Source organism: Silurus aristotelis, assembly GCF_946808225.1.
Source record: "Silurus aristotelis genome assembly, chromosome: 4".
Classification (NCBI taxonomy): Eukaryota; Metazoa; Chordata; class Actinopteri; order Siluriformes; family Siluridae; genus Silurus; species Silurus aristotelis.
In genome coordinates this window covers 7769710-7796202 of record NC_139577.1, presented here as the reverse complement: position 1 = coordinate 7796202, position 26493 = coordinate 7769710, and the positions used below count along the sequence as shown (strand labels likewise).

Sequence of the window (26493 nt, the reverse complement as noted above, 5' to 3'; positions counted from 1 at the left end):
TACCAGTGAACAATCACGTCATAAATAAAAACACACTCACAAATGCCATACCTTCCAATTGTTTCATTGTTTTTTTTAAACGATCACATTCAAAAAATTTTTGTTTGTTTCCCATAAATCACTTGTGTACATCAATTACAAATGAAAATCCGGTACTTAATATACAGACCGCCGTAAGAGTGTAAAATCTCCCCGAAGAAAAGTAAGGCACCGAGCGCATCGGTGAATCCAAACCTGACAAAATGTCCAGAAATAAAACATTTGTAAAAATAAATACATAGAATTAACAGTAAAACAGGTATGTGCCGATTCGTCACGGTATTATGGCGCTATTGTGTCACTCTGATGTCGTAAAATGTGTATTTTTAGGAGCCTAAGATAACGGGTACTGAAGCTGCCTGCTTGTTGTCATACTAACACTTGTCCTCATTTATAGCGAATCTAAATTTTTGTAAATTGATCAGCTGATAAAGTGAATCAGACGTGCTGGGAATCAGACTTGCTTGTCCATACAATCAAACCTCTGGTGGGCTTTTGTTCAAGTACGAACGCTCGCGAGAACAAAGAAAACTTCAAGGTACACATTTACACACACTGATGAACAATGCTCATTGTGCATTACATACTGCTATGGATCGGATTACTCAGCACATACTTATATCTCTCACACACACAAACACACACACACACACACACACACACACACACACACACACACACACACACACCTTGAGAAGGTTAGATGAATTAAAACCAGGCTCTGGTCCTAAACTTTGTGTATTTTTGTTGTGTGCTCACTTTCCCTAAAATCGTCCCTTTTTTTGTCTAATGCTGGTGTTTCGTAAATCCTAAATGTGTGCTGGTCAAAAAGGTTTTTTTTGCTCGTAATTACAGGCTGGTCATAAGAAATGCCCTCATCATTTCCTGAACTGAAGGACAGAAAGACGAGTGTAATGTGTGTGATGAGTGTTTGGCTATATTCTATATATAAACGAAAACTGTCATTTATATAAACACATGCAAGGGTTTTTGTAGTCAAGGTCATAAAAGGAAAATACAGAATCCCTTTCTTTTTGTAGCATATTTAACAGTTAGCTAATTTCTCTTTATGAAAATAGGAGAGTTAGCAGTAAGGGTATAAGCTGATTAGCTACATGAAGTCGGGAAGTCTACATCCATAGAAACTTTGCCTTCAAAACAATCACGTGACTTTACACTTCTTTCCCGTGTGTTTGAAATTTTTCGGACTAACTGCCATTCCTGTCATGCTACGTTTTGTTCACCACCTAGTTAGCATTAGCGATGAGGATTAGGAACACTTATGAACAAAGTTCTGTCAGGTCAGCTTATGTTGGCTAGCTGACGAATGTTAGCAGGCCAGCTATGCTAGTGATTTGACTAGCATTAACTGATAAAGAAGTATATAAATGGAAGAAAAAAAAATACTGTCAGATTAGCTCATGCTTGCTAGGAAAGGATTAATGACGAATATAACAAATGGTTAACGTTAGAAGTTACATCAGTAAAAATTCCTAACATTTATGAACATAAAAATATAAAATATATCCTTGCAGATTAGCTCTGTGGTTAATGATCAGATTAGCTACAATATATATGTAAAAGAAAAACCTGACATAGTTAAAATTAGCCAGAATCTGAATAAAACAATTCCTGTCACATTAGCTAGCTGCCTAATGTTAGCAGATAGATCATGTTAGCTAGCTAAGTGACATTTATAAGTGAATATTAAGTGCCAAATCAAACGTGCGGAGGATCCGCCGAGAGAAGCCGACAGAAAGTTTTAATGAATATGAATGGGAAAATAAACCTGTCAGGTTAGCTCATGCTAAGCCTCATTTAAGACATGTTGGCTGATGTTGTTATAAACATCAGAAATCCTGTTAGATTAGAAAACCAAAACCTTATCGTTGTTAGTGTTTGAGAAAGGAAGGGTGCTAATAAAGAATCAGTAAATAATCTTGTCCAAAATTTTGTTAGCTCAAGTAAGCTAGACAGCTACCAGTAAAGAGAAGTTATCAACATTTATGAATGTAGAATATAACTAAATAAAAAATCTTTGTAGAAATGTGCTTGTGTGTGGTATCTGGCTAGTGCTAGCCACAGATTATGTTAGAATAGCCATAGGATGCTAGCTTGTGCACTCGATCAAGACACAAATCTTAAAGATGTCAAGGGTCAGCTTGTCATATTTAGGAGTCGGATATGTTTTTTGTGTGTGTGTGTGTGTGTGTGTGTGTGTGTGTGTGTGTGTGTGTGTGCACCTGAGTCTCTTTCACAAGGTGTGTTTCTGTGGCATTTGCAGAAAATTGTGCTTGTTTCATCAGAGTTCTGTAGCAATATTTCTTTTTTCTTTCTTTTTTTAAACAAAAACACACAGATGTCATTAATCTTTTCCAGAGATGCTGATGTCAGCAAAGCTCAAAGCACAAAAAAACAGACAAAGACAGCAGAATATTAGGACACACACACACACACACACACACACACACACCCCATGTTTTCTTTTCCCAGTTTTAACTCCAATAGAACAGGACACCCGTGATTATAAACGTGTCCATAGTTTGGTAATCATAAATAACTAATGATGAAGCAGAACAATTTATAATGAACTGAAAAACTGCACAAAACTCAGAGGGAAGACCTTCGCTGACAGATCAAGTTCACTCACAGAGCTTCGTAGCACATTTTCGCTGAAGATCAGTACAAATATAGATACGTAAATGTCTTTGAAGCATTTACAGTACATAACAATCATAAAGTTAAACCACCTTCCCTCAAGAAGAAGAAAACAGTAGGTTTGACGCTTGACATCTAAATAGCTACGTGCCAACATCGTTAAAACGTTGTAGTGTCTAGAAAGATCAATACCAGAGCGCCTCCTTGTGACCAATTAGTGAGCAGTATTTTATCATCACAGAACATGACTGAGACTTTTGGAAAAAGTCTTCCTAGGAAAACATTTTTCGCTTCGTTAGCACAAGCTATTGTTTTACATTTGAGTTCTGGCACTCGGACAAATCTATCCAATTAGCAAAAACAAATTTTATCAGTATAATCCAAAATGTTTTTAATCGATTTTTAACTGTCTTGTTTGTGACATCAGTATCTAGGACTAGCATTAACTAGTGAAATTGTTAAGTTGTAAACCATACTAGCTGACAAGTCTTTCAGGTGCTTAAAAAAAGCTCAACCTTATGCAAACGAGTGCTTTGTGTAACCAATCAGATGAGGGAAGACATTTTAATTCACTGTAGGTAAATTTATGTAACCCTTACTAGTGATGAGAAAAGAGAGAGGCTGTGAACCGGCATGAAGCGAGATAGTTTGTTAAGAGGTCTCTCTCTCACACACACACACACACACACACACACACACACACACACACACACACACACACACACACACACACACACACACACACACACAGTGTGATGTTTTGTTTCTGAGCTCTAGGAGGCACTCGCTTCTGACACAAGAGCTGTTGGGTTATCAAACAGACTAAAACCTATGCCAGCTTACACATACCCCAGCAGGAGTCAAGGGGTTAAAAAAAAAAAAGAGTAATAAGTAAATATAATAAAGGTGTGGGGGCAGGGTCTGAATTTAAAATGTTTTTGCTGATGGACCTCAGGCTCGTTAACGGCGTCACAGATCCCCAGTCTCCAGTGTTGGAGGTAACGCGTTTCAAGTAACGTGCGTTACGTAATAATATTACTTTTCTGGAGTAACGAGTAAAGTAGCGCGTTACTTTATACATTTACACATTAATATCTGAGTTACCTTTTTTAAAAAGTACCGCGAGTTACTTTTCAGTTAAATTATTTTGCATAAAAAAATAAATGAATCAAAATGAAGGTAGTCACGTAGAATCGCGCACTCACCCGTGCAAGCCGCGGGAACAGAAGCTGGTCAGAAGCGGAGATGGCAAACCAGAGAATTACATTACTGTGATGGAAGTATTCTTATTATTTTGAAATAGTCGAGGAAAAGGAGAAAGGAATAATGGTTAAGTGTAGATTATGTGTTGGTGAAAAACTCTTGTCAACTGCAAAAAATACCACTTAAAAAAAACAAAAAAACATCTGCATGCAAAGCACAGCACTACAGATGTGTGTGTGTGTGTGTGTGTGTGTGTGTGTGTGTGTGTATAATGTTAAATATCTGGAAATGGAGACAGAAATATAGAAAACTTTTGCCGACTTTCCACCACTGCAGCTCTATGAACTGCTCAGAATAAAAGTTTTCTGTGGGAGACACATGTACGATGCCAACTTTGTAAAAGCGTTCAGAATGTTTCAAGCTGATAATGAAGCAGAGAATGATGTAGACGAGGACGAGGTCTTATTTACGGAATTGCACGATGTTTTATGAGTTGACAGCGAAAGGTATGTTCTCCCTCCACATCACCGGTGTGCAGCCCACACATGTCTTTTGCCCTAATATAACTTATTTCTTAATGGCAATTATCTATATTACACCTGTTACACCTGTAAGGCGTGAAAGAGATACAAGTAACGCAAAAGTAATATAACGCGTTACTTTCCATAAAAAGTAACTAAGTAACGTAATTAGTTACTTTTTTGGGGAGTAACTCAATATTGTAATGCGTTACTTTTAAAAGTAACGTTGCCCAACACTGCCAGTCTCTCACTTTCTGCCCACTATGAACTCTTTAAGCCAAACACTTGAGTAATAAACAGGAAATAATAAATAAGAAAACAAATAAATAAATAAGTAAACAATAAATAATACCAACAGAACTCCATTAAATCCAAATCTCCTCCATTAAACCTTCCCATAATGCACTGCAGGTTAACAGTGGTTCTGCTCATGTGACTGAATCCCTAAAATGTTCAAGGCAACACAATGGCTTCGGACGCCTGTCCGTTTCCCATAATGTTCCGATTTTCATCCTCTCCCTCATCATGGCTCCTGATTGTTCTTTCCTCCTGATGTATTTTATCCTTTGTCGTTATTTCCCATAATGCACTGCTCTGGTGAGCTGAGTTCTCCACTAGTTCTTTCCCCAAAATTGATCTCGCTCTTCTTTTTGTTCCTTTTCTTTTATAACTGACATCCACCTTCTTCACCCATATCATCCTCACGTTTCTGCGATGTAAAGAGGCCAGGGACGATGCTGATGCCGCTCCAGCTCTCTGTTGAAGGGTGAGATATTTCCCACAATGCCCTGCTTCACTTCTTCCTACATCATCTGCGCAATCCCAGGATTTATTTCCCATAATGCCATGCTCTTTTGCCCTCCCCTTATTGATTTTGTCCCCCCCTTTTTTTTTTTATCCTCACAGTCATCGTCGTGGTCGTCATGGTGACGCTTACTAAGACTCGAGCAGACTGTGCCATCGACACACCTGCTGTCCTTTAGACTCCTTCATCTGAGTCCAGTGTGTGAGCTCGTCCTCGCCCGAGCTGTTCAGGCCCAAAGAGATCCAGCCGATCATCTCCTTGCGCTTGATGCTGCGCTTGTTGTAGACGGAGAGGATGAGCGTGACATCTGACAGTTGAAACAGCGCCACTTGGAAAACGAAGGTCTCCCTGTAGGTGGGATTCGGCTGGCCACGGCACAGGGACGTCTTACACTTAGACATTTCCTGCCCCATAGAGTTCAGCAGGGTCAGCTTCACGTAGGTGTCTGTAAAGAGGAGATAGGGGAATTATAACGTCCATCTCTCACTCACACACACACACACACACACACACACAGGTTGATAACATTTCATGAAAAATAAAATTGTATTGAATATTATTATATAATACTAGAAATTATTCTTTCAATGCTACAATCACACAAGCAGCGATGTTATCGCTGCACTTTACTAGACTACGAAGTTGCCAATGGGCCGTCCTACAACGGATTGCCATGGTAACAAATCAGCAAGAACGCACACCACAATAGAACTTCTCTTTCCTCAATAGTTTATGTTACAGCTGTAACTGGGACTGGAGACTCCTTCCATGAACGGTACATTAAACACAATACCATCAACATTTCAGCGCTTATTTTCATCGCCACTAAAACTAAGAGGAAAATGACTTTCCAATCAAATCATGTTTTGTTTTGTTTTTTTAGAGGGGAGATGCTCGGCTATAGTGTGACATCACGTTTCGCACGAGCATTGCTTAGATAAAAAAAAAATTTAAACGTGACGCCTGTGAAGTTAAACCTCAAGCATTCGGCTGCGTTTCTTTTCACCCCCTCTTTTATGAACGACCTCCTTATCATCACCTTCAGCATCAGGGAAAAAAAAAAAAAAAACAACTTTGATTGCTTGGTTTTATTCACTCGCTTTTCCTGAACACGTCAGAGAGAGCTGATGCGGGATGTTCGCCTTTTGTTGTGTGTAAACTGGAACAAAACTGGCAGAGGCTCTTAGATAGACTTCACAATCAGACACACAAGTGGCAGCTGCCTGCCAGGTCCTTTCTCTCTTTCCCTCCCACTTTCTCTCTCTATTCCTCTTTGCTAAAAAAAAAAAAAAAAAAAAATTTGAAAAAAAAAAAGAAAAAAAATGGGGGAGGATTTGTATCTGTTTCTTTCTCTCTCTGGGATATAAGGGCTCTGGTGAAGTGAACTGATTTAGTGTGAGCTGGAAAAAGCAGCGACTTTGACACCTTAAGTGCTTTAGCGCTGAGTTAATGGGCCTCCTGCTGACGGAGGTGAAAGAACCAAGCGTCGATTAGAACTCCAATGATTGGCTTTATTGAAAGTGTTGCGACTCGAATAAAAAAAAAAAAAAAAAAAGAAAGAGGTTGTGAAGTGGTCGGAGGAAACGCGTAAAGGGTTTAGGAAACAATCCCATCTCTGTGCACCTAAAGAACTCGAAGCTTCGACACGGCCGCATGGTTCATCACATATGATATCCGGGATTAGTTTGAGTTTGTAACTCTGATTCCCAGGTCTGATGTTATCTCATGATCATTTACTGTGACGTATCAATGTAGGATTAAAATACACCAGAACCTGCTTTTGCTTATGCTATAGCAGCTGTAGACTTCTCCATCCTTATAACTGTTACAAAGCGCCGACACTGAGACTCCTACATACATGCTACATAAACATCTCCTTATGTATAATCAGTTATTTTCAACCAAGTCCCTGTGAATAAACCGTTACTATAGAAACTGTGGCTACTGTCAGACACCTTCTGACCAATCACAATGCAGAACTCAGCAGTGCAGTGATCTATCACCAATTCACCATCATCATAATCTAATAGACACAGATGGCATGTACACAAACACTCTCACACATACACACAGCTGGATCCTGGACTTCCTGACAGGGAGACCTCAGTCAGACAGACTCACAACTGTGTAGCAAAGCACAGCTCGAACCACATCATCAAGTTTGCCGATGACATGACATTGATACGTCACAGTAAATGATCATGAGATAACATCAGTTGACAAAAAGTAAAGAGATGGTTGTTGACTTTAGTCAATTCAAGAAGTTTTTATTGTCATTTCTACCATATACTGTACAGCTGAAGCAGTACACAGTGAATCGAGACAACGTTCCTACAGAATCCTGGCCCTACATTAAACAACAGAGCTTCAACACACAACATAAAGTTACATAACAGAACACAGAGTGAAGGACTAAAGTACAGTGGTGTGAAAAAGTGTTTTTTACACAGGGCCATGTAGTTTTGGATTTTGTTTTCCCTCAATAATAAAAACCTTCATTTAAAACTGCATGTTGTGTTCACTTGTGTTATCGTTTACTAATATTCAAATGAGTTTGATGATCTGAAACAAAGTGTGACAAACATGCAAAACAATAAGAGATCACTCAGGGGGCAAACACTTTCACACCACTGTAAGTGTCCTCGCCACATAAAGTGCATCGTGTGCAACTAAAAACAGTGCAGACAGACAACACAAGACAGTGTGGGACAGATAAACAAAACACATAATGGCGCCGACCAGTAAACCTACTGTTTAATATGTTATACAGTACAATGTGCAAAAGAGAAAAAATATAAATGAGTGTATTTGTAAACAAACATAATGTTGTGCAAAATCAGCAATTAAGAGGTCTGTCCCCACTGTCTTGTATTGTCTGGTGGTCTTTTGTCTGCACTGTTTGCACTCGGTTGCACACGATGCACTTTATATGGCGAGGACAATTTACTTTACTCTATAGCTCTGTGTTCTGTTCTGTAGTTTATGTTGTGTGATGCAGCTCTAACACCAGGGATCTGGAGGAACGTCTCATATCCCTGTGTACTGCATCAGTTATATATGGTTGAAAAGACAATAAAAGCTTCTTGACTTAACGGACACAAACAAACATTCTCACACCCCCACACATACTTACACCAACACATACACAAAAAGACCGACACCAACATACACACACACACACACCCCCCCCCCGCACATACACAAATATACTTATAGACCCACACCAACATATACACACTCACACCCCCACACACACACAAATACTCACACACCAACACATACACAACCCCTCACATAATCAAATATTCTCACACCCCCACACATACTTACACCAACATATACACACACACACACACACACACACACACACACACACACACCGCCACACATACACAAATATACTTATAGACCCACACCAACATACACCCACATACACCCCCACAAACACACACCCCCACACATAATCAAATATACTCACACCAACACATACACAAATAGACCGACACCAACATACACCCCCCCCCCGCACATACACAAATATACTTATAGACCCACACCAACATACACACACTCACACCCCCACACATACACCCCCCCACACACACACAAATACTCACACACCAACACATACACAACCACACAATCTAACAACCCCTCACATAATCAAATATACTCACACACACACACACACACACACACACACACACACACACACAGCCACACATATACACAAATATACTTATAGACCCACACCAACATACACCCACATACACACACTCACACCCCCACACATAATCAAATATACTCACACCAACATACACACACTCACACCCCCCCACACACACACCCCCACACACACACCCACACTTACACAACCACACAATCGAACAACCCCACACATAATCAAATATACTCACACCAACATACACACACACACCCACACACATACAAAATATACTAATAGACCCACACCAATATACACCCATATACACACACTAACACCCCCACACATACACCCACATACACACACTTACACCCCCACACATACACCCACATACACACACTCACACGCCCACACATACAAAAATATACTCACACACCCACACAAACATACACCCACATATATCCCACCCACACAAATTTACCCACACACCCCCACCAACAAACACCCACACACACACTCTCACACCCCCACACATACAAAAATATACTCGCACACCCACACAAACATACACCCACATACATCCCACCCACACACACACACACTCACACCCCCACTCATTCACAAATATACTTACACCCCACACTCACACAAATATACTCACACACCCAAATACACAAACATACACCCACACCCCCCCCACCCACAAATATACTCACACACCCAAATACACTCTCACACCCCCACATATACACAAATATACACACACCCACATACCCCCACACACAAATATACTTACACACCCAAATACACACACTCATACCCCTGCACATACACAAATACTCATACACCCACACCAACATACACACACATACACCCACACACATACACAAATATACTCACACTTCCACACCAACATACACACACACTCTGACACATACACAAATATACTCACACACCCACACCAACATACACACACACACACACACCCTGACACATACACAAATATACTCACACACCCACACCAACACACACACACACACACAAATATACTCACACACCCACACCAACATACACTCACATACATCCCCACACATACACAAATATACTCTCACCCCCACCAACATACACACTCACACCATCACACACACAAATATACTCACACACACTCACACCCCCACACATACATAAATATACTCACACCAACACACCAACACACACACACACACACACACACACACACACACACACACACACACAACCACACACTCTCACACACCAACACATACACACCCACAAACGCCCATACACAAACCAACACATACACAATCACATATACACAAATAAACTCACACAAACACACACTCACACACCCTCACATATACACTCTCACACCAACACGTACACAAATATACTCACACCAGCATACACACACACACACACACACACACACACACACACACACACACACACACAAACAACCCCACACATATACAGACTCACACTCACACACCCACACATACAAACACACACCAACACATACACAACCACACACTCAAACACCCACAAACACACTCTCACACACAAATACATACACAAATACAAACTCTTACACACCAACACATAAACAAACAAACACTCACACATCCACAAACACATATACACAAAAACACACTCTCAGACTCCAACACATACACATATATATACTCACAACCCATGCTGACATACACTCACACACACACTTTCTCTCACACACATACACACCAACAGGGGCGATGCTTGTCCTTGTGTCAGAGTTCTCAACCAAGAATTGTTATTAAAATTAATCAGTTATTTTTATCCCAAACAGGAAGCTGAGTGCAAAAGTTTTGCCCATACTTTCTATGTGGAGCAAAAAAGAAACCTATATTCCAAAGAATTAGAAACTGAAACATGTGAATTCATATCTCTAAATTACACCATTTGCACAATTCTTTTACTTATATATTCTGATAATTCTGGTTTTGGAAATAAACAGGCAAACAAACAAAACAATAAATAATCCCTACATAAATGCTCAAAATAAGTTCAGTTCTGGGTGCACAAACATTTGCACTCCACTTGATTTAGAACATTGAGGTCTTATTAACTGAGAGCAGTATGGAGGACAACGCAGGATGTCACGTGAAGTCGAAAAATCATTGCAGTTAATTACAGACAACTGTAATGGCGGTGTCCCAAATCTTACATCAAACAGTCTTTCATATGTCTGTATTTTAACTAGTACACTGATGAATGAAACATGGCCGCTCAGGGGATTCTTGGTGACTCACTCGGACACAAGAAGACTGAGTAAAGACCCCAAACATGCAGATGTTCCACACGGACAACTAGAGAGTGAGTGAGCAAGGGGAAGACTCACCTCGGATTATATAAACTTGCCCACCTATTAAGTGCTTTAGACAACAGAACAGTCCATCTGACGAGGAACAAGGTGGGGGCGGGGTCAGAATATAGGGGGAATGAGAAAAGAAAGACAGAAACAGAGGGAGGAGAGGAAAGGGTTAAAAACCAGAGAGGAGAAAAAAAAAACAGAGGAGAAAACACACAGAAAGATACGAGATACAGAACAGCATGTACACATTTTTAGTACAGTAGCATGTGAGTTGGGATGAGGCCCATGTGTCTCTTAGGTGTTTTGGACAGAGACGGAGGGAGAAGAGAGATACAGGTTAAAGGTTAGCACACATGAGCCTATAGAGGAGCACAACACATGAATAGGAATAAAAGACATCACAGTGTATGTGTGTGTGTGTGTGTGTGTGTGTGTGTGTGTGTGTGTATTTACTGGGAGGTTTGTTGGTGGCCACATTTTTAAAGTGACACCCCTTAATGACCTCGACAGCAAGCCGACCCGTGGTGGCGTTGTAAACAAGCCCTAGCAGTATCTCGGGCGATGACCTTTGACCTGCAGACTGGAACGTAGACACCGTCTCACTACATGATGCGCCAGACACACTCGTCTGAGACTCGCTGGCCTGAAACACACACACACACACACACACACACACACACACACACACACACACACACATTTACATATTTGTGATTTATTTAATCAGCTCTGTATATAATGAATCAGTTCAGTGTCCTAAATCACAGCCTGATTATTAAGCAGTTGAAGGTTAAGGGTCTTGCTCAGGGGCGGTTCAGGGGGGCTGAGTTTGGAACTTACAACCTTCCAATTAGAAGTCCACTGTCTTAACCACTGAGCTTCCACTTCACCACAGAGTCCCCACCATATTATTTATCCATTATTCCATCTGTAGGGAACATCATCTCTTCCATTCATCCATTAAAAACACCAGTTCTAGCCAACCATTCATACATCCACAATGTATCCATCGATCGTCCATAATCTAACCATCGATACATCCATTTACTAATCCACACGTCCATCCCTTCATCCACCAACCATTCATACATCCACTCACTGATCCAACTATCCATCCATCCATCCATCCATCCATCCATCCATCTATTCATTTATCCCCTTACTGATTCTTCCATCCATTCATCCATCCCCTTACTGATTTATCCATCAATCCATCCATCCATCCATCCATCCATCCATCCATCCATCCATCCATCCATCTATCCATCCACTAATCCATCAATCCATCCACTCTCTAATCCATCTGTCGAGCCATCATCCAACCATCTATATTTCCACTCACTGAACCATCCATCCATCCATCCATCCATCCATCCATCCATCCATCCACTCACTAATCCATCAATCCATCCACTCACTAATCCATCCATCCATCATTCCATGCATGCCTCAGTCCATCCATGTTGTGTACTCACGGTGGCGCTGCAGCAGGGTTCCAGAGGCAGAGGGACAGCCATTTTGCCCTGCAGGTTGAGTTTGGTGAGGTAGAACACTTTCTCTCCCAGCATCTTCTTCTCCTTCTTGATCTTGCTGATGCTGTAGAGGCGAAACCGCACGCCGTAGTTCCCGATGCTCTCAGACTGCACGTGGCTGAAACGGAAGGTCTCGCTGAGGCTCCGCCCCCTGACCACCGCCGTTTTGGTGCGCTGCTTTTTGGCTGGAAGTAGCACCAGGTGGAGCTGCCAGGTGATGCCGGGTGATCGCCGTGGTGACGGGAGGTCTGTCACTGCGGTGATGGTGACTGAGAGGCAGCGCTGGTGCAAATCGTAATCGAAGAGGACGTGCAGCGTCCCGAACGGAGAAAAGGGCGAGTCTGGAGAGTAAAGCTTTAGGAGAGGAGAGGAGGAACCACGGACAGACAGATCCTACACAAAGAGAGAGAGAGAGAGAGAGAGAGAGAGAGAGAGAGAGAGGGGTGCAGAGGTATGTAATGAAATGCAAAGAAAAATTTATTATAGTGGGGGGATGATTAGAAAGAAAAAGAGAGAAAGTGAGAGTATGGGGGGCAAATAACAGGAAAAAAGGTGTGCACAGGGAAAAAAGAGGAAAAGAGGTGAGATATGAACAGATGAAAAAGCAAGAGAGATGAGTAGAACAAGAAAGAGAAAGAAAGAAATAGAGAGAGAGAAAGCCAAACTTGTGATTATGTCATTAACGCTGTAGTTTAGAGACAACGGTAATTAAAGGGAGTGTGTTAGAAGTGTGTCTCTCTATTTCTCTCTCTCACACACTTACACACGCACACACCTCAGGGCTGAGCACGGCGGTACTGTCACTCGGGACGTCCTCATCCAGGCCCTTGGTGTGGCTGAAGCTCTCGCGGTCGTGCGCTTCGCTCTTAGTGTCGGCGAGGTCAGAGGTCGAGCCGTCTTCGTCCTGATAGGGCGGTGGCTGGAGCTCGTCAAGGGGCGGAGTCAACCTCATCCTCTGAATACAGTTCACTGGAGGATGGATGTAGCGGGAGATAGGGAGAGAAGAGAGAACAAATTGTGTGTTAAATGTCACGGACATTGAATTTTTTTCTCTTCTTTCACTCTGATTTTTCTTTCTGTTTTCTGTCCTCTCTCTCTCTTTTCCTTTTCTTTCTCTTCGTCTTCCTATCTTCTTTTTTGGTTACATCATGTTTTTGGACATTTTCTCTCTCTTTTTCCACACACACACACACACACACACACACACACACACACACACACACACACACACACACACACACACACACCACTTCTGAACTTATAAAAATATATTTGTTGCCATGGAAACATACAAGTGAAACATTATCTTTTAATTTCCTCCTTTATTCACTCTTCGTTTTCTTCCACGTTCACTGTCCTTCATTATTATAATCTATTTTAGGAAGTCACACACTCGTTCCATCACCCACTGTAAAGAAAATGGCTCTCACACACACACACACACACACACACACACACACACACACACACACACACACACACACACACACACACACACACACACACACCAGTGGTGGTTGCCCAGGGAGATACACACAGCTGACAGGAAAAACAGGAATTTTTAAATTGTGTGTGTGTGTGTGTGTGTGTGTGTGTGTGTGTGTGTGTGTGTGTGTGTGTGTGTGTGTGCACCCATCACCTTAAAGCCATTTTCTTTACAGTAAATGATGGGAAGAGTGTGTGACTTCCTAACATCACCATGGCAACAAAGAAAGTCGAAAAAGTATGAAAACTGTGAAAAGTGAAAGTGCGTGTGTGTTGTTTAGTTGGCTAATGTTAGAGAGCGCTGGGTTTAGTTCATAGACACACACACACACACACACACACACACACACACACACACACAGTCACATAGAGTCACAGTAGCTCAGTGAGAACGAGAAGGAAAGAGAATGAAAAACAGCTGGGGAAGAAAACACCACACCCCGTGTGTCTGTGTGTGTGTGGATTAAACCCACTGCACTCTGACAAAAGCCAGCTGCAAACCAACACAACTCTTTATTAAAACCACCTTTAGTCTCTCTCTCTCTCTCTTTTTCACACACACACACACACACACACACACACACACACACACACACACACACACACACACACACCTCAGTGAAGTTCTTAGTCATTTACCAAGAAATGATGATGTATGTGTGTGCTGGGGATAAAATACACTGTTCACACACACAGCAAAGAACAAATTACACTTGTGCCCAGATTTCTCACACAAAAACACACACACACACACACACACACACACACACACACACACACACACACACACACACACACACACCAAAGAACAAATTACACTTGTGCTCAGATTTCTCACACACGCACACACACACACACACACACACACACACAGCAAAGAAATAATTACACTTGTGCTCATATTTCTCTCCCAAACACACATACATACACACACACACACACACACCCACACAAACACACACACACACACACACTCTTCCCTCACCGTCCTCAGCAGAAGCTTCACTGCTGTAGCCGTCGTACTCGGCAGACAGGGGGCAGTACTTGTGCGGTGTCTCCCAGCTAAAGCCTTGATGTGGGGCTCCAGCCCCTGTGCACCGGCCCCGGAGACCCCGCGAGCGAGTCATGGCCTCCTGATACTGCCCCATCACCTCATCATCACTGTCTGATGACCAGGCCTGAAAATCTGCCTCTCCATAGCCTTTATCTAATACACACCAAGAAAAAAAATCCGTGTGTAATACACCTGTATGACCGCTGGGAAGCAGCAAAAAACAAATTACTCTTGCTCAGATTTCTCATTCTCAAACCCACGCGTGCGCGCACACACACGTTGCATATACACAAAAAATGACATATATTTAACTCATAAAACCTAAATCTATAATTTCTGGTTTTTAGTTTTTTTTCTAGGCGTTTTTTATTAAAACCCGGAAAAAGATTGGCACTATTTAGATTACTGCACAAAAATGGATCAGGTTTTATGTAATGTTCATGCTGTTTGTAATTACACAACACTTTGTGTATGTGTGTGTGTGTGTGTGTGTGTGTGTGTGTGCTTGAAATGGTGATTCAGAGAGCAGTCTACAGGGTGTATGTAGGTGCGGTGCTAATTAAATATGGACAATAAACCATGCAGTCAAATCCAAATAGATAAGGACAAAATGACAGTTTAGGGCAGGTAGTTTATATTTATATTAATAAACATACATTTATATATACGTATGTATATATATATACAATGCAAGACGATGCAAAGGAAGAAATATGAAGCTATGCGATTCTAAATGGTACAGATAGTTCAATCAATTCTTTGGCGCAGACGGAGTAGATGTAGATGATTCATTTACTTAAGTACCTTCTGACTTCAAATGCATGACCCTTTCACAAACAGGCCTTTGTTGTGAGAAAAAAAAAAAGGTGAAATAAAACCAAATGTTCTTTTCCTGATCTGTCTCTAGGAAGATGCAGCTCTACCTCTGCCATGTTAATCTTTATTCTAGTCTTCATAGTGTTGCGATACGTCATGCACGTAGCAACAGTGGTGCTGAGAAAACACGCTTGAGAAACCGTTTAGAGACGAGGAATCGATCTACATGTATAAATCTTTTTACTGATGCAAATATGTTAAAAAACTATGCGCTGCCATACAAATGTTGATGCAAGTCGGCGTTTGTAAATTGATGCACCACATAGTTACGTTTATGCCGATGCATTGATGCGAATCATTGAATCTTACTATCCCTTACATATAATGTGTGTGTGTGTGTGTGTGTGTGTGTGTGTGTGTGTGTGTGTGTGTGTGTGTGTGTGAGTTTATGTGTAAGTATACACACACTGACCTGAAAGCTCTTTGCCCTTCCTGTAGTGGTCCAGTGGCTGAGGAGCCACATTTTCAATGGACAGTTTATTATTTAGAAACAAAAAAACTAGAATCATAAGAAAAACGAAAACGACGACGGCGGAGAGGAAACCCAGAGCTTCAGGAGACACTGCAGAGAAAGAGAGAGAGAGCGAAAAAGAGAGAGAGAAAGAGATAGAATTAACGGAAAATTATTTTAGTACAGTGTTTGGGAATGAAACGATTTCATCTACAAACATTTGGAGTAATTATTTATTCTAAGAATGATTGACAATCTACTGTGTGTATATGTATGCGAATGTGTGTGTAAACGTATAGGTATATACAGTATGAGTATACATTATGATATTGTATGGCCAAACCCCAGGCCTCTTCATCTCACATACATCAGTACCTGACTTTTGCTGACGCTTGTGTGTGTGTGTGTGTGTGTGTGTGTGTGTGTGTGTGTGTGTGTGTGTGTGTGTGTGTGTGTGTGTGTGTGTGTGTCCAGATCCCCGCTCCTATTTCAGGAACTGTAATTGATTTACATGCTGCGTGTCATTGAACAGAGTCTGATCGATGGTGTGATTTCTTCCTTCTTGTCTGCAATCTGTCCTTCTCCGTCCATCTGTCTCACTCGCACTCTCTTTCCCTAAAGCCCTGCTGCTCGTGTTTATTACGTTTATTTCCGTTCTCATCACACAGCCTGAACGCTCACATGCTGCGTCTCCATGGAAACACCAATGTAAATACATCAGTATAACAATGTATCACTATATTATAAATCAATATACAACAGCAAGAGGTCAAAACAGTTTTAAACTAAATGGTTTGATGATCAACTAGTGGCACAATGAAAAAATGAAGAGAGAGAGAGGTTTTCTTTTTTTTTCTTTTTTTTTTTTTGCTTTAAGATCCATCAGCTGATTCAGTGTGACCTGCTCACCTGCAACTCTCACACACACGCACACACACACACACACACACACACAGCTCCGATGCGTCTGGGTGCAGATGCTGTTACATGGTCACGTTGTCATAGAAACAAGCGCCGACATGTCAGTGAGCTCAGTCTGACAACACATCACGCACACACACATGACGAACACACACAAACACTTCCACGTAACAACTCAACTCAGGAGCTCCTCCGTGCCTACATACACACACCCACTTGAATCTTTTACTCAGACACACAGACACACACACACACACACACAGCGAAGGTGTCGCAGTTATTATGTCTGACGCATTTCCAATAACCAGCTTCCAAAATAAAGATAACTGCCTTTAAACACTCAAATCATTAAACAAAACACACACACCCTCATACACACCCATAAAGCCTACACATACCCATATTCCCTACACATACCCATACACCCTGCGCACACATAGCTATACACAACCCACACACACCCTTCACACACACACCCCCATAAACCCTACACATGCCCATACACCCTTTACACCTGCCCATTCACAACCCACACACACCTTACACACAAACACCCTACACACATACCCCACACACACACCCATAAAACCTACAGTGTATGGGTTTGCGTAGGGCCTACACACACCCACACCCAACCCCCAATTCACACACACACACAAACAAAACCCCAGACACACACACCCATACACAACCACAGACACACCCACACACAACCATAACACACAACTTTTACACCCTCATTCAGAACTCCAGACACACTTATACACACCCTACACACTCCCACCCCCATATACACACACATACACACACACAAAGCTAATTATTTCATTTTTTTAAATACAGACAGTGTAACAGATTCAACTCCAATAAACACAACTGTGTAATTATGTGAGAACTGAAAAATTATTATTTAATCTGGACTGCACACTTCTCTGTTATCTCTCACTCACACACACCCACCGAGCAGCTAATATTTGTGTGTTACCTTTTCTGATGCAGATGAGTTCATGTACTCCACAGCTCCGTTCCCCACCTACACACACACACACACACACACACAAACACAGTAGGTTAATAATGCAATACAAACACACCAATGAATCAAAGAGAAGAAAGTACATTAAGAGAAGTGTTTATGTGAGTGTTCTGCAGGGGCAACACAACATTGATCACACACTGCATCATTAATATGCGGTAAAGGAAAACTCCACCCTGAATCACGTGCATGTTAATGTTGATCGGTAACAAGTGACCCTTTAAAGGACTTGCAGCGTAGACCAAAAGTTTACAGACACCTCGGCTAAACTCTCTTACTCCACACGCTCCGTGTTCCTGTGCACTTCCTGTATAGAGTCACTCAGAGACTCGACTTTGTTAGAGGTCACGTAAAAATGAGGGCTGAGAGATTTATTAAGATTTATTTCAGCATTTATTTTATCCCACTGGAATAAAACCCGTCCTGATTGTGTTCGCTCGCTTCTCTCGGCTCTCTGCCCGGCGTTTCTTACCCTTACCCCCTGACAGAACTGGTGTAGGTCAGGCAGGTTTGTAGGCCTCCTCGATCGCACTCGCGTTTTGGATTCAGGCTGCAGATTTTCACTGGGATTCAGGTCAGGGGTTCGTCACGGGCAAGCCAATCCTTTCACTCGAATCCCACTGCCTGATGTTTTAAAGTGTTGCATTAGTATTTCAAGCAGAATCCTGCCTCACCCTTTAACTTAATGCTGCCACCACCGTGCTTCACATTTGTGCTGCTCTGTAGCAATGTTTTTGTCGTTTCTGTTTTTTTTTTAATCTTTCAAGTAAACGAATCGTTCATCAAGTCCTGCGCAAGTGTTTTGTGGCTGTGAAAAAAGCGTGTTTAAAGGACATGCCTTTTAGTGAATGAGAATCTGTGCCTGAACAAACCGAGAACTCTGTGATGTTCGGTTTGGCTGATGATTGCACGTGGTTTGTTGTGAACTCCACCCTTTCAACAAGAAGAAGGAGAGAAGGGGTTTAAAAAGCGAGTAGGAAAAGGTTAGACTAAAACGATAGGTTTGTGTTTTTCCCATTCCACATTTAGTCCCTATTTGCTGTTATAATAACCTCCACTCCACTGGGAAGATGGTCCACTAGATGTTGAGATGTGCTTGTAGGGATTTGTGCTTATTCAGCTACAAGGGTGTTAGTAAAGTCAGGTACTGATGTAGGTGAGGAGAGGAGGCCTCGGGTGCAGTACACACTTATTTACGATGGCGTTTCATTAAATAAAAAACACAGATTACAAGATTCATGTTGTAGCAATAGGAGAATAAAGTCATAATATTTTGAGGAAAAAAAAAAATCTAACTTATTAGAATAAAGTTGTAGCTATACGAGGAAAAAGTCGAAATAATTTAACTGAAGTACTGGTGATGCCGGAGACGTCGAACGCACCAATGTTCAGCTCCTTCAGGTTTGATTTCTTGTTATCATCATCGTCATATTCTCTTGAGAAACATCTTCTCTTCGAATAGCACGCAGATGTAACCATCGATATCTTTCAGACTGCACAAAAGATGCAATTTCCTCAATGTCTGTTTGATGTTTTCTTCAGAACCACTGCAGTGTCCGTTTACTAATTAGGAATCTGTGCTGATGCGCCAAAAATACCTCTTATTGCTACGACTTTATACTCAAAATATTGACTTTATTTTCAAAATATTTGTTTTTTATTCTCAAAATAATTTGACTTCTTGTATTGTTTTGACATAATACTTTAATCTTAGATTTTTTCTTTTTTTTGAATGTGGGACTAAAACGCCGTTGCACCTTTTTCCTTCAGATTAGAGTCTGGATTGTTCTTGAATCAGCTTATTTAATCATGGACGTTTCTCCTAACACACAGTTTGTCTTTGATGAAATGCGAAAATAAACAAACAAACTAACAAACAAAGATGTGATGTTAGAATTTTTTATCTTTTATTTTGTTAAAAAATGAAAAGAAAAAAATAATTTACTTGTTTATAAAATGACTACTGTAAATCAGGATTGTTTCTGTACCACACGAGTAGGAAAAGATTCCGTGTACACGTGTGTGTGTGTGTGTGTGTGTGTGTGTGTGTGTGTGTGTGTGTGTGCCATTCACTCCTTAGGGTTTAAAGGGTCGAGATTGGTGAGTGTTAGAAACCGGAATGAGACGCAGGAGGTGTGTGTGTAAAAAAAGTCAAGGTGAGATTCCAGAGACAGATTCAGCTTCCTGTTCTCTCTCTCTCTTTATCCCTCGCTTTCTCCCTCTCTCTCTCTCCCTCTCTTTCAGACAGAAGACGGATCTGTTTTGTATTTATAGACTACACAAGCGTCCCAGTTTCAGGAAACTCTCCTCAGCTGCACAGCTATGGAAGTCAATGAAAGTGTGTATCAAGTCAAGTCAAGAAGCTTTTATTGTCATTTCAACCATATATAGCTGAGGCAGTACACCGTGAAATGAAACAACGTTCCTACTGAACCCTGGTGCTACATACAACAATCACAGAAAACAGTTCAACAATCACAGTTGTCAACGAATGGCGTTTTTTCGATTAGTTGGGCTGCTTATGTTACTGGTTAGCGTGACGGTAAGATAACACAGCCGCTGGGAAAATGGCGGACAGCACATGGTCAACTGGCAATGAATCAATTAAACGCAAGGCAATGGAAGCATGTAGTATTAGACGCAACAAAGTACTGTACCTGGAATTTTTGCAAAGCGGCGTTTGTGTGGGATGGAAGTACCACAGTGATGCATGAAAAGAAAACACACGGGTGTCACGGATGAATGAGAAAAATCAGCACGCTAAGCAAAAACTGTATAATCCTCATCGTGTGAAAATGGTACAGTGTAATGAAGTGCTGTTGTGTAAACTGTTTGTTTACTAACTTTTTTTTAAGCATGGTTGCCAACTTGCCATCTGCAAAATACAATACAAATGTTGATTTACACAAATTAGGGAATTTGTTCAAAGGAGAAATCCCCCATGCAACAGGCAGCCACTATAAGCTTAAAAATGTCTAAATTAAAGATCGTTAAACTTGATATGTGGCTTTTAATCACCTGATGAATCGATTACCAAAATAGTCGTTAGTTGCAGCCCTACATGAGATGTTATAAAAAAAGGTGATACATTATGAAAATTCCCGCATAAACATGTTTCTGGATAAAAGCGTTGAAGCTACATGCCCAGAAAACAATCTCACTTGTGTTGTAGCAGCTACAAGCACTCGCTTCCTTACAACAAAGTTGCCTGAAAACTCCTGATGACGTGAAAACTCATGCCCTGAAACTGGAGACTCCGTCCGATCTCTATATAGATCAACGATTCGCCAAGAAAGCCTGTGTGAATGAACTGCTACTATAGAAACCACAAACATTTACAACGAGTGCAATAATGCATTTCTGCCCCGTCAGACCTGCTGGTATAGACAACTAATCCACGTCTTCTGACCAATCAGAACACAGGATTCGACGACAGCGGAGCAGCGTTACGGGTGATTACTGTAAAACCTCTGCTGTGACAAATCCGGACAGATGGAGCATCATTTATTATTCATCCTCCCCGTTAGCATGTAAATTCACCTCGGTAAGAGCTCATTATTCAATTCGGCTGTGAGACATGAGGGAGAGAGAAACGAGACAATCATACACGTGACCGAAATCACACACGTGACTGATTCGAATTTTATACTCTATTGCTTGATAAGAGAACGTTTAATGTAAGGGAAGACAGGAATGAGAAGAACTTCTAAGAGTTTTAATCATCATTTTTCTTCCGCCATCCTTATCTACCCTCTGCACATTTTCTTCCATTCCATTCTTCGCTTTATATTACATATCTTATCAAAACTTTACCCCTCATCCTCTATTTTTCCTCAACCCTCTATAACCCTCCATTCCTCTTCAACCTCCATCCCTCTTAACCACTCTGCCCCTCTTTATCTTCCATTTTTCTTCATCCCATCTTCTCTCTTCATTCCTCCATTTTGCTTCACCCCTCATCCCTCTTCACCAACCATCTTTTTCACCCTTCCTTACCTCTTCATTGCACTTCACCCCTCCATCCCTCTTCACCCTCCATACTTCTTTATCCCTCATCCCTCTTCACCCCTTCATCCCTCTGTACCCTCCATATTTTTCTTTATCCCTCCATCCCTCCTCACCATCCATCCCACTTCTCCCCTCCATCCGTTTTTACAGCTACATCCCTCTTCACCCCACCATCCCTTTTCACCGCTTCACCACCCCTATCCCTGAAGGTTCCACGTGTAAATCTTCTTTGCTGCTGTACCTTTTTTAAATTTTGATGATGATCCGCAGTCAAGTGTTTTCATGTCCTGCCATGCTAATGTGTGTGTAGGCTGGCTGTGGGCGAGTGTATGTGTGGGAGCTCACTCACGAACACACACACACACTCACAATTGTTTACGATAAAGGGCAATACAGCACTACAACACAGTTGAGCCGGATAATAATTAATTAATTAAAGAGAACCTGAAAACATCAGAATGAGACAGAACCTGATTGCAGACACACACCTGTCACCTCCAGCTTCACCTCCATTAGAGTTCAGGATTAACATTGTCCTAAATGATGATGTCCTAAACTGACTGTGATTGGTCAGGAGGTGTTGATTAACTTTCTATAACAGAAGCTCTGACGGTGCCACAGGCTTATAACTAAAATGTGACATTTACTGAAGAAAATATGAGTGGTGCTCGACGATGCAAAACTCGGCACTGTGCACGCTCTGTCATGTCTGGAAAAGGTGAGATGCAATTGTCCACATCAAGAACGTTTCGGTACATCACATGCCAGGTATTGGCGTATTTTATGAGGGTGCATGATCAGTAATATCAGGTGACATAACCACATAAACCAGCATTCAACTCTCCGTACCGCACCAAGCCTTTAGACTTGACATGTCACCGAACAATTCACAAGGAATTTTTGATCCATAAGGAGACGTTTGTCGTATCATAGAAGACGTATCGAAGGAGTCTCCAGTGTCAGCGCTTTGGAACTTCCCACATGTTCGGGACAGAGGAGTTTTTGCGGTTTCTTGGACACACGGCATGCTGCGTTTCTTTTGCCGAGATAACGACTCACACAGTGGATATAAAAAGTCTAAACCATTATGAATAATGTATATTGCACTGCACACCCTTCCCATCCATTTTTTACAGCATCAATTCTTAGTCAATACGCCTCTAGTAACTTCACACATCTATTTTTTTTATATTTATCCCACTCTTCTTTGCAATAAAGTTCAATTTCCTTCAAAATGTGAGAGGATCTCCTCTGTACGCCTCTTTTTTAGGGCATTCTATAGGTTTTGGATTGGATTGTGGTCTGAATGCAACATTCCAGGGTTTTGATTCTCCTTTTCTGAAGCCATGTCTTGATTTTTATGTGCATTTTGGGACATTCTCAATTGTCCATTGTGTATGTGACTGGTTACTCTGAGATCAGCCACCATTATGAAAGCGTGTGCAGATGAATGAAATCAGATGATTGTAGGTTGTTTTGTTTGTTTGTTTATTTAAGATTTTCCCACTTATTACATTTTTTTTCTTTATTTGTTGGAAGATCACATGAATGATGTAACAAATCTGGCATTTATGTTATTGTTATTTCTGTTTACCTGCAATAACTTAAGAATTAAGATTTATATATCCAGCTGTTATAACACACACACGCACGCACACACACACACACACGCACACACACACACCTCTAGTGCTTCCTAAATGCCAAACTTTTATCCGACTCAGATTCCCGACTCCTTTATTTTCTTGAATCCGCATTGAAATATCAGCCCTGAATCAGTCAGGATGTTTTGGTACCCTGCAAAAAGATTCATGTGGTTTCTCCTGTTGTGAAACACCTGTCATTATTCTGCACAAATGAACCTGATGCTTTAATTGCAACTGATCCGAAAAGATCACAATCAAGCCCCATCATTCAGTCCCACAATTACACTCTCATCCACTCACACACAGCAGCAGAAATAACACAAACTTTAAACAATATGTGTGTTACTGAGATAAAACCACTACACACACACACACACACACACACACAAAGCCGGAGAATATTATAACAGCGGAAATGAATGAATGAGAAGAGGAGCTCGGTTTATTCGGCCTACTTACCATCAATCGCCATGGTGTTCTGGATTTGGATTGAACCAAGTCGAGCTTAAACACGGGGGAAACTGAGGAGCGAGACGAGCTAGAAGGCTAGATGGTATGTTCCGCTTGAAGATGGGCTTTCCGAAATCGATTCTGTAAACAAATCTGTTGATACGGACGGAATTTCAAGCGATTCGACTCGTTCGAATCAACTGAACCGAATCCTGAGTAAGCGTTGTGTTAAGGAAGTTTGCTCCAGGGTTCTTCATTTCGTACATTAATTTCATATATGTCAGTGGCAAAGGCCTTAACAGTATCACAAGCACTGGCCTACGTTTACAACCTAAAATCTAATATTTGTTCCATGAAATTGTATTAATTTATTCCCAACAGTTTATTCTTTTTATTTCGTAGCATTTCTCTTGGCTGCACTGCTTCCAGTATGTGGATATTCGATTTTTTTGTCCAATCAGATTTCAGCTTCTATGCTGCCATGTCAATCTAATCTGCCCAGGGCCTTCAAGGTCAATACTGCTGGCGTTTTGACCATAGTCTCCTTAAGAATTAGCTCTGTTTTTTTAACCAATCAGATTTCATATTCGCCTCACAGGGCAGCTATCTGGCCCAGAATAACGCCAGCATTTTTCTGTCCTCTGATTGGTTGGTCAGAGGGAAACTGTTACAGCCAAGTTCGACTGGCAAAACATGTGTGTAGCTCAGCACACATTAATACATCTGACTTAGACTTTTTTATGCCTACGGAGGAAGAGAAATTGATTTGGTCTCGGAAATACTTAAAAATACATTTTCAAGAAAAGCTAGACATCGTTAGGAGAGGTCAGCCAACCCTGAAGCTGGCGTGTCTCAGCCCAGGAAAGGGTTTTGTCCTCCACTTCCAGACCAGTGAATACGAGCAGTACCACTCGCTTACAGCCTCTGAGGAGCGGTGCAAATTATGAGTATGCATCTCTGGTGAGTAGGTTGTATTTTATTTACATTTCTTTATGTTTTTGTCATGTTATTAGACAAATATTGATACTGAACTGCTCCAGATGATGTAGGTGGCACAGTTGCAGTTGTAGTGTGGAGGTTTGGAGTTGTCTTAACTGGGTTTTAGTTAAATGGTATTGACTACCATATGTGAAATGCCCCTCTCTCTGTAATGGCATACGTTGGGTTATTGTGTTTTTGTATAGTATTGATGATTAAGAGGTGGATTAAGTCAGGTAGGGCCTCACTGACCCAGGTACCAAATGCATGGCCCACCATTAATATATGTTCATAGATATATACACACACACAATAATATACTATATATAATAGAGTAATATACAATAAAACAAATAACTTATTTATTCTCTCTCTCACTCTCTCTCTCACTTTTGTGTGTGTGTGTGTGTGTGTGTGTGTGTGTGTGTGTGTGTGTGTGTGTGTGTGTTTATCTATCCTGAATTCACTCTTCCACTCCACCGTAATGGTGCTTCTGTCTTTTCTTGTGTGATGAAGGCCCGTTTAAACTGATTAAACTATTACAGGAACTCATTACAGTAACGAGACAGGGGGGGTGGGGGTATGGTTATCTAATCTGGTTAAATCAGAGAAAGAATAGAGAGAGAGAGAGAGAGAGAGAGAGAGAGAGAGAGAGAGAGAGAGAGAGAGAGAGAGAGAGAGATGGATTCCAATGACTTTAATGGTTGCTCAAAAATTTAAGAAGAGAGATAGTGAGAGACTGTGTGTGTGTGTGTGTGTGTGTGTGTGTGTGTGTGTGTGTGTGTGTGTGCTTGC

General features: G+C 41.3%; 2 protein-coding genes and 1 long non-coding RNA gene across 5 annotated transcripts in view; 1 reads left to right on the top strand and 2 right to left on the bottom strand.

Moving 5' to 3' along the window:
* LOC310725156 overlaps nt 1-26493 on the top strand; it is a 278325-nt gene that overhangs the window by 76943 nt on the left and 174889 nt on the right. The window lies entirely within an intron of this gene.
* utp25 (UTP25 small subunit processor component) overlaps nt 1-26493 on the bottom strand; it is an 86713-nt gene that overhangs the window by 34789 nt on the left and 25431 nt on the right. The gene's annotated exons all lie outside the window — the stretch shown is intronic.
* Nucleotides 100-24865, bottom strand: syt14a (synaptotagmin XIVa). Of its 3 annotated transcripts, XM_083539797.1 has the most exons (11): nt 24730-24850; nt 18566-18613; nt 16621-16770; nt 15264-15485; nt 13569-13762; nt 12737-13147; nt 11715-11904; nt 11289-11345; nt 4659-5671; nt 711-3681; nt 100-663 (listed from the first exon to the last, which is right to left on the bottom strand). In XM_083539797.1, the coding sequence occupies exons 1-9, from the start codon at nt 24740-24742 to the stop codon at nt 5358-5360; spliced, it is 1599 nt and encodes a 532-aa protein (XP_083395923.1). In that variant the 5' UTR covers nt 24743-24850; the 3' UTR covers nt 100-663; nt 711-3681; nt 4659-5357. The 3 variants fall into 3 exon arrangements, with proteins under 3 accessions (XP_083395923.1, XP_083395922.1, XP_083395924.1); XM_083539796.1 differs by having other exon boundaries at nt 100-3681; nt 12737-13186; nt 24730-24865; XM_083539798.1 differs by lacking the exons at nt 100-663; nt 711-3681; nt 11289-11345 and having other exon boundaries at nt 5069-5671; nt 12737-13186.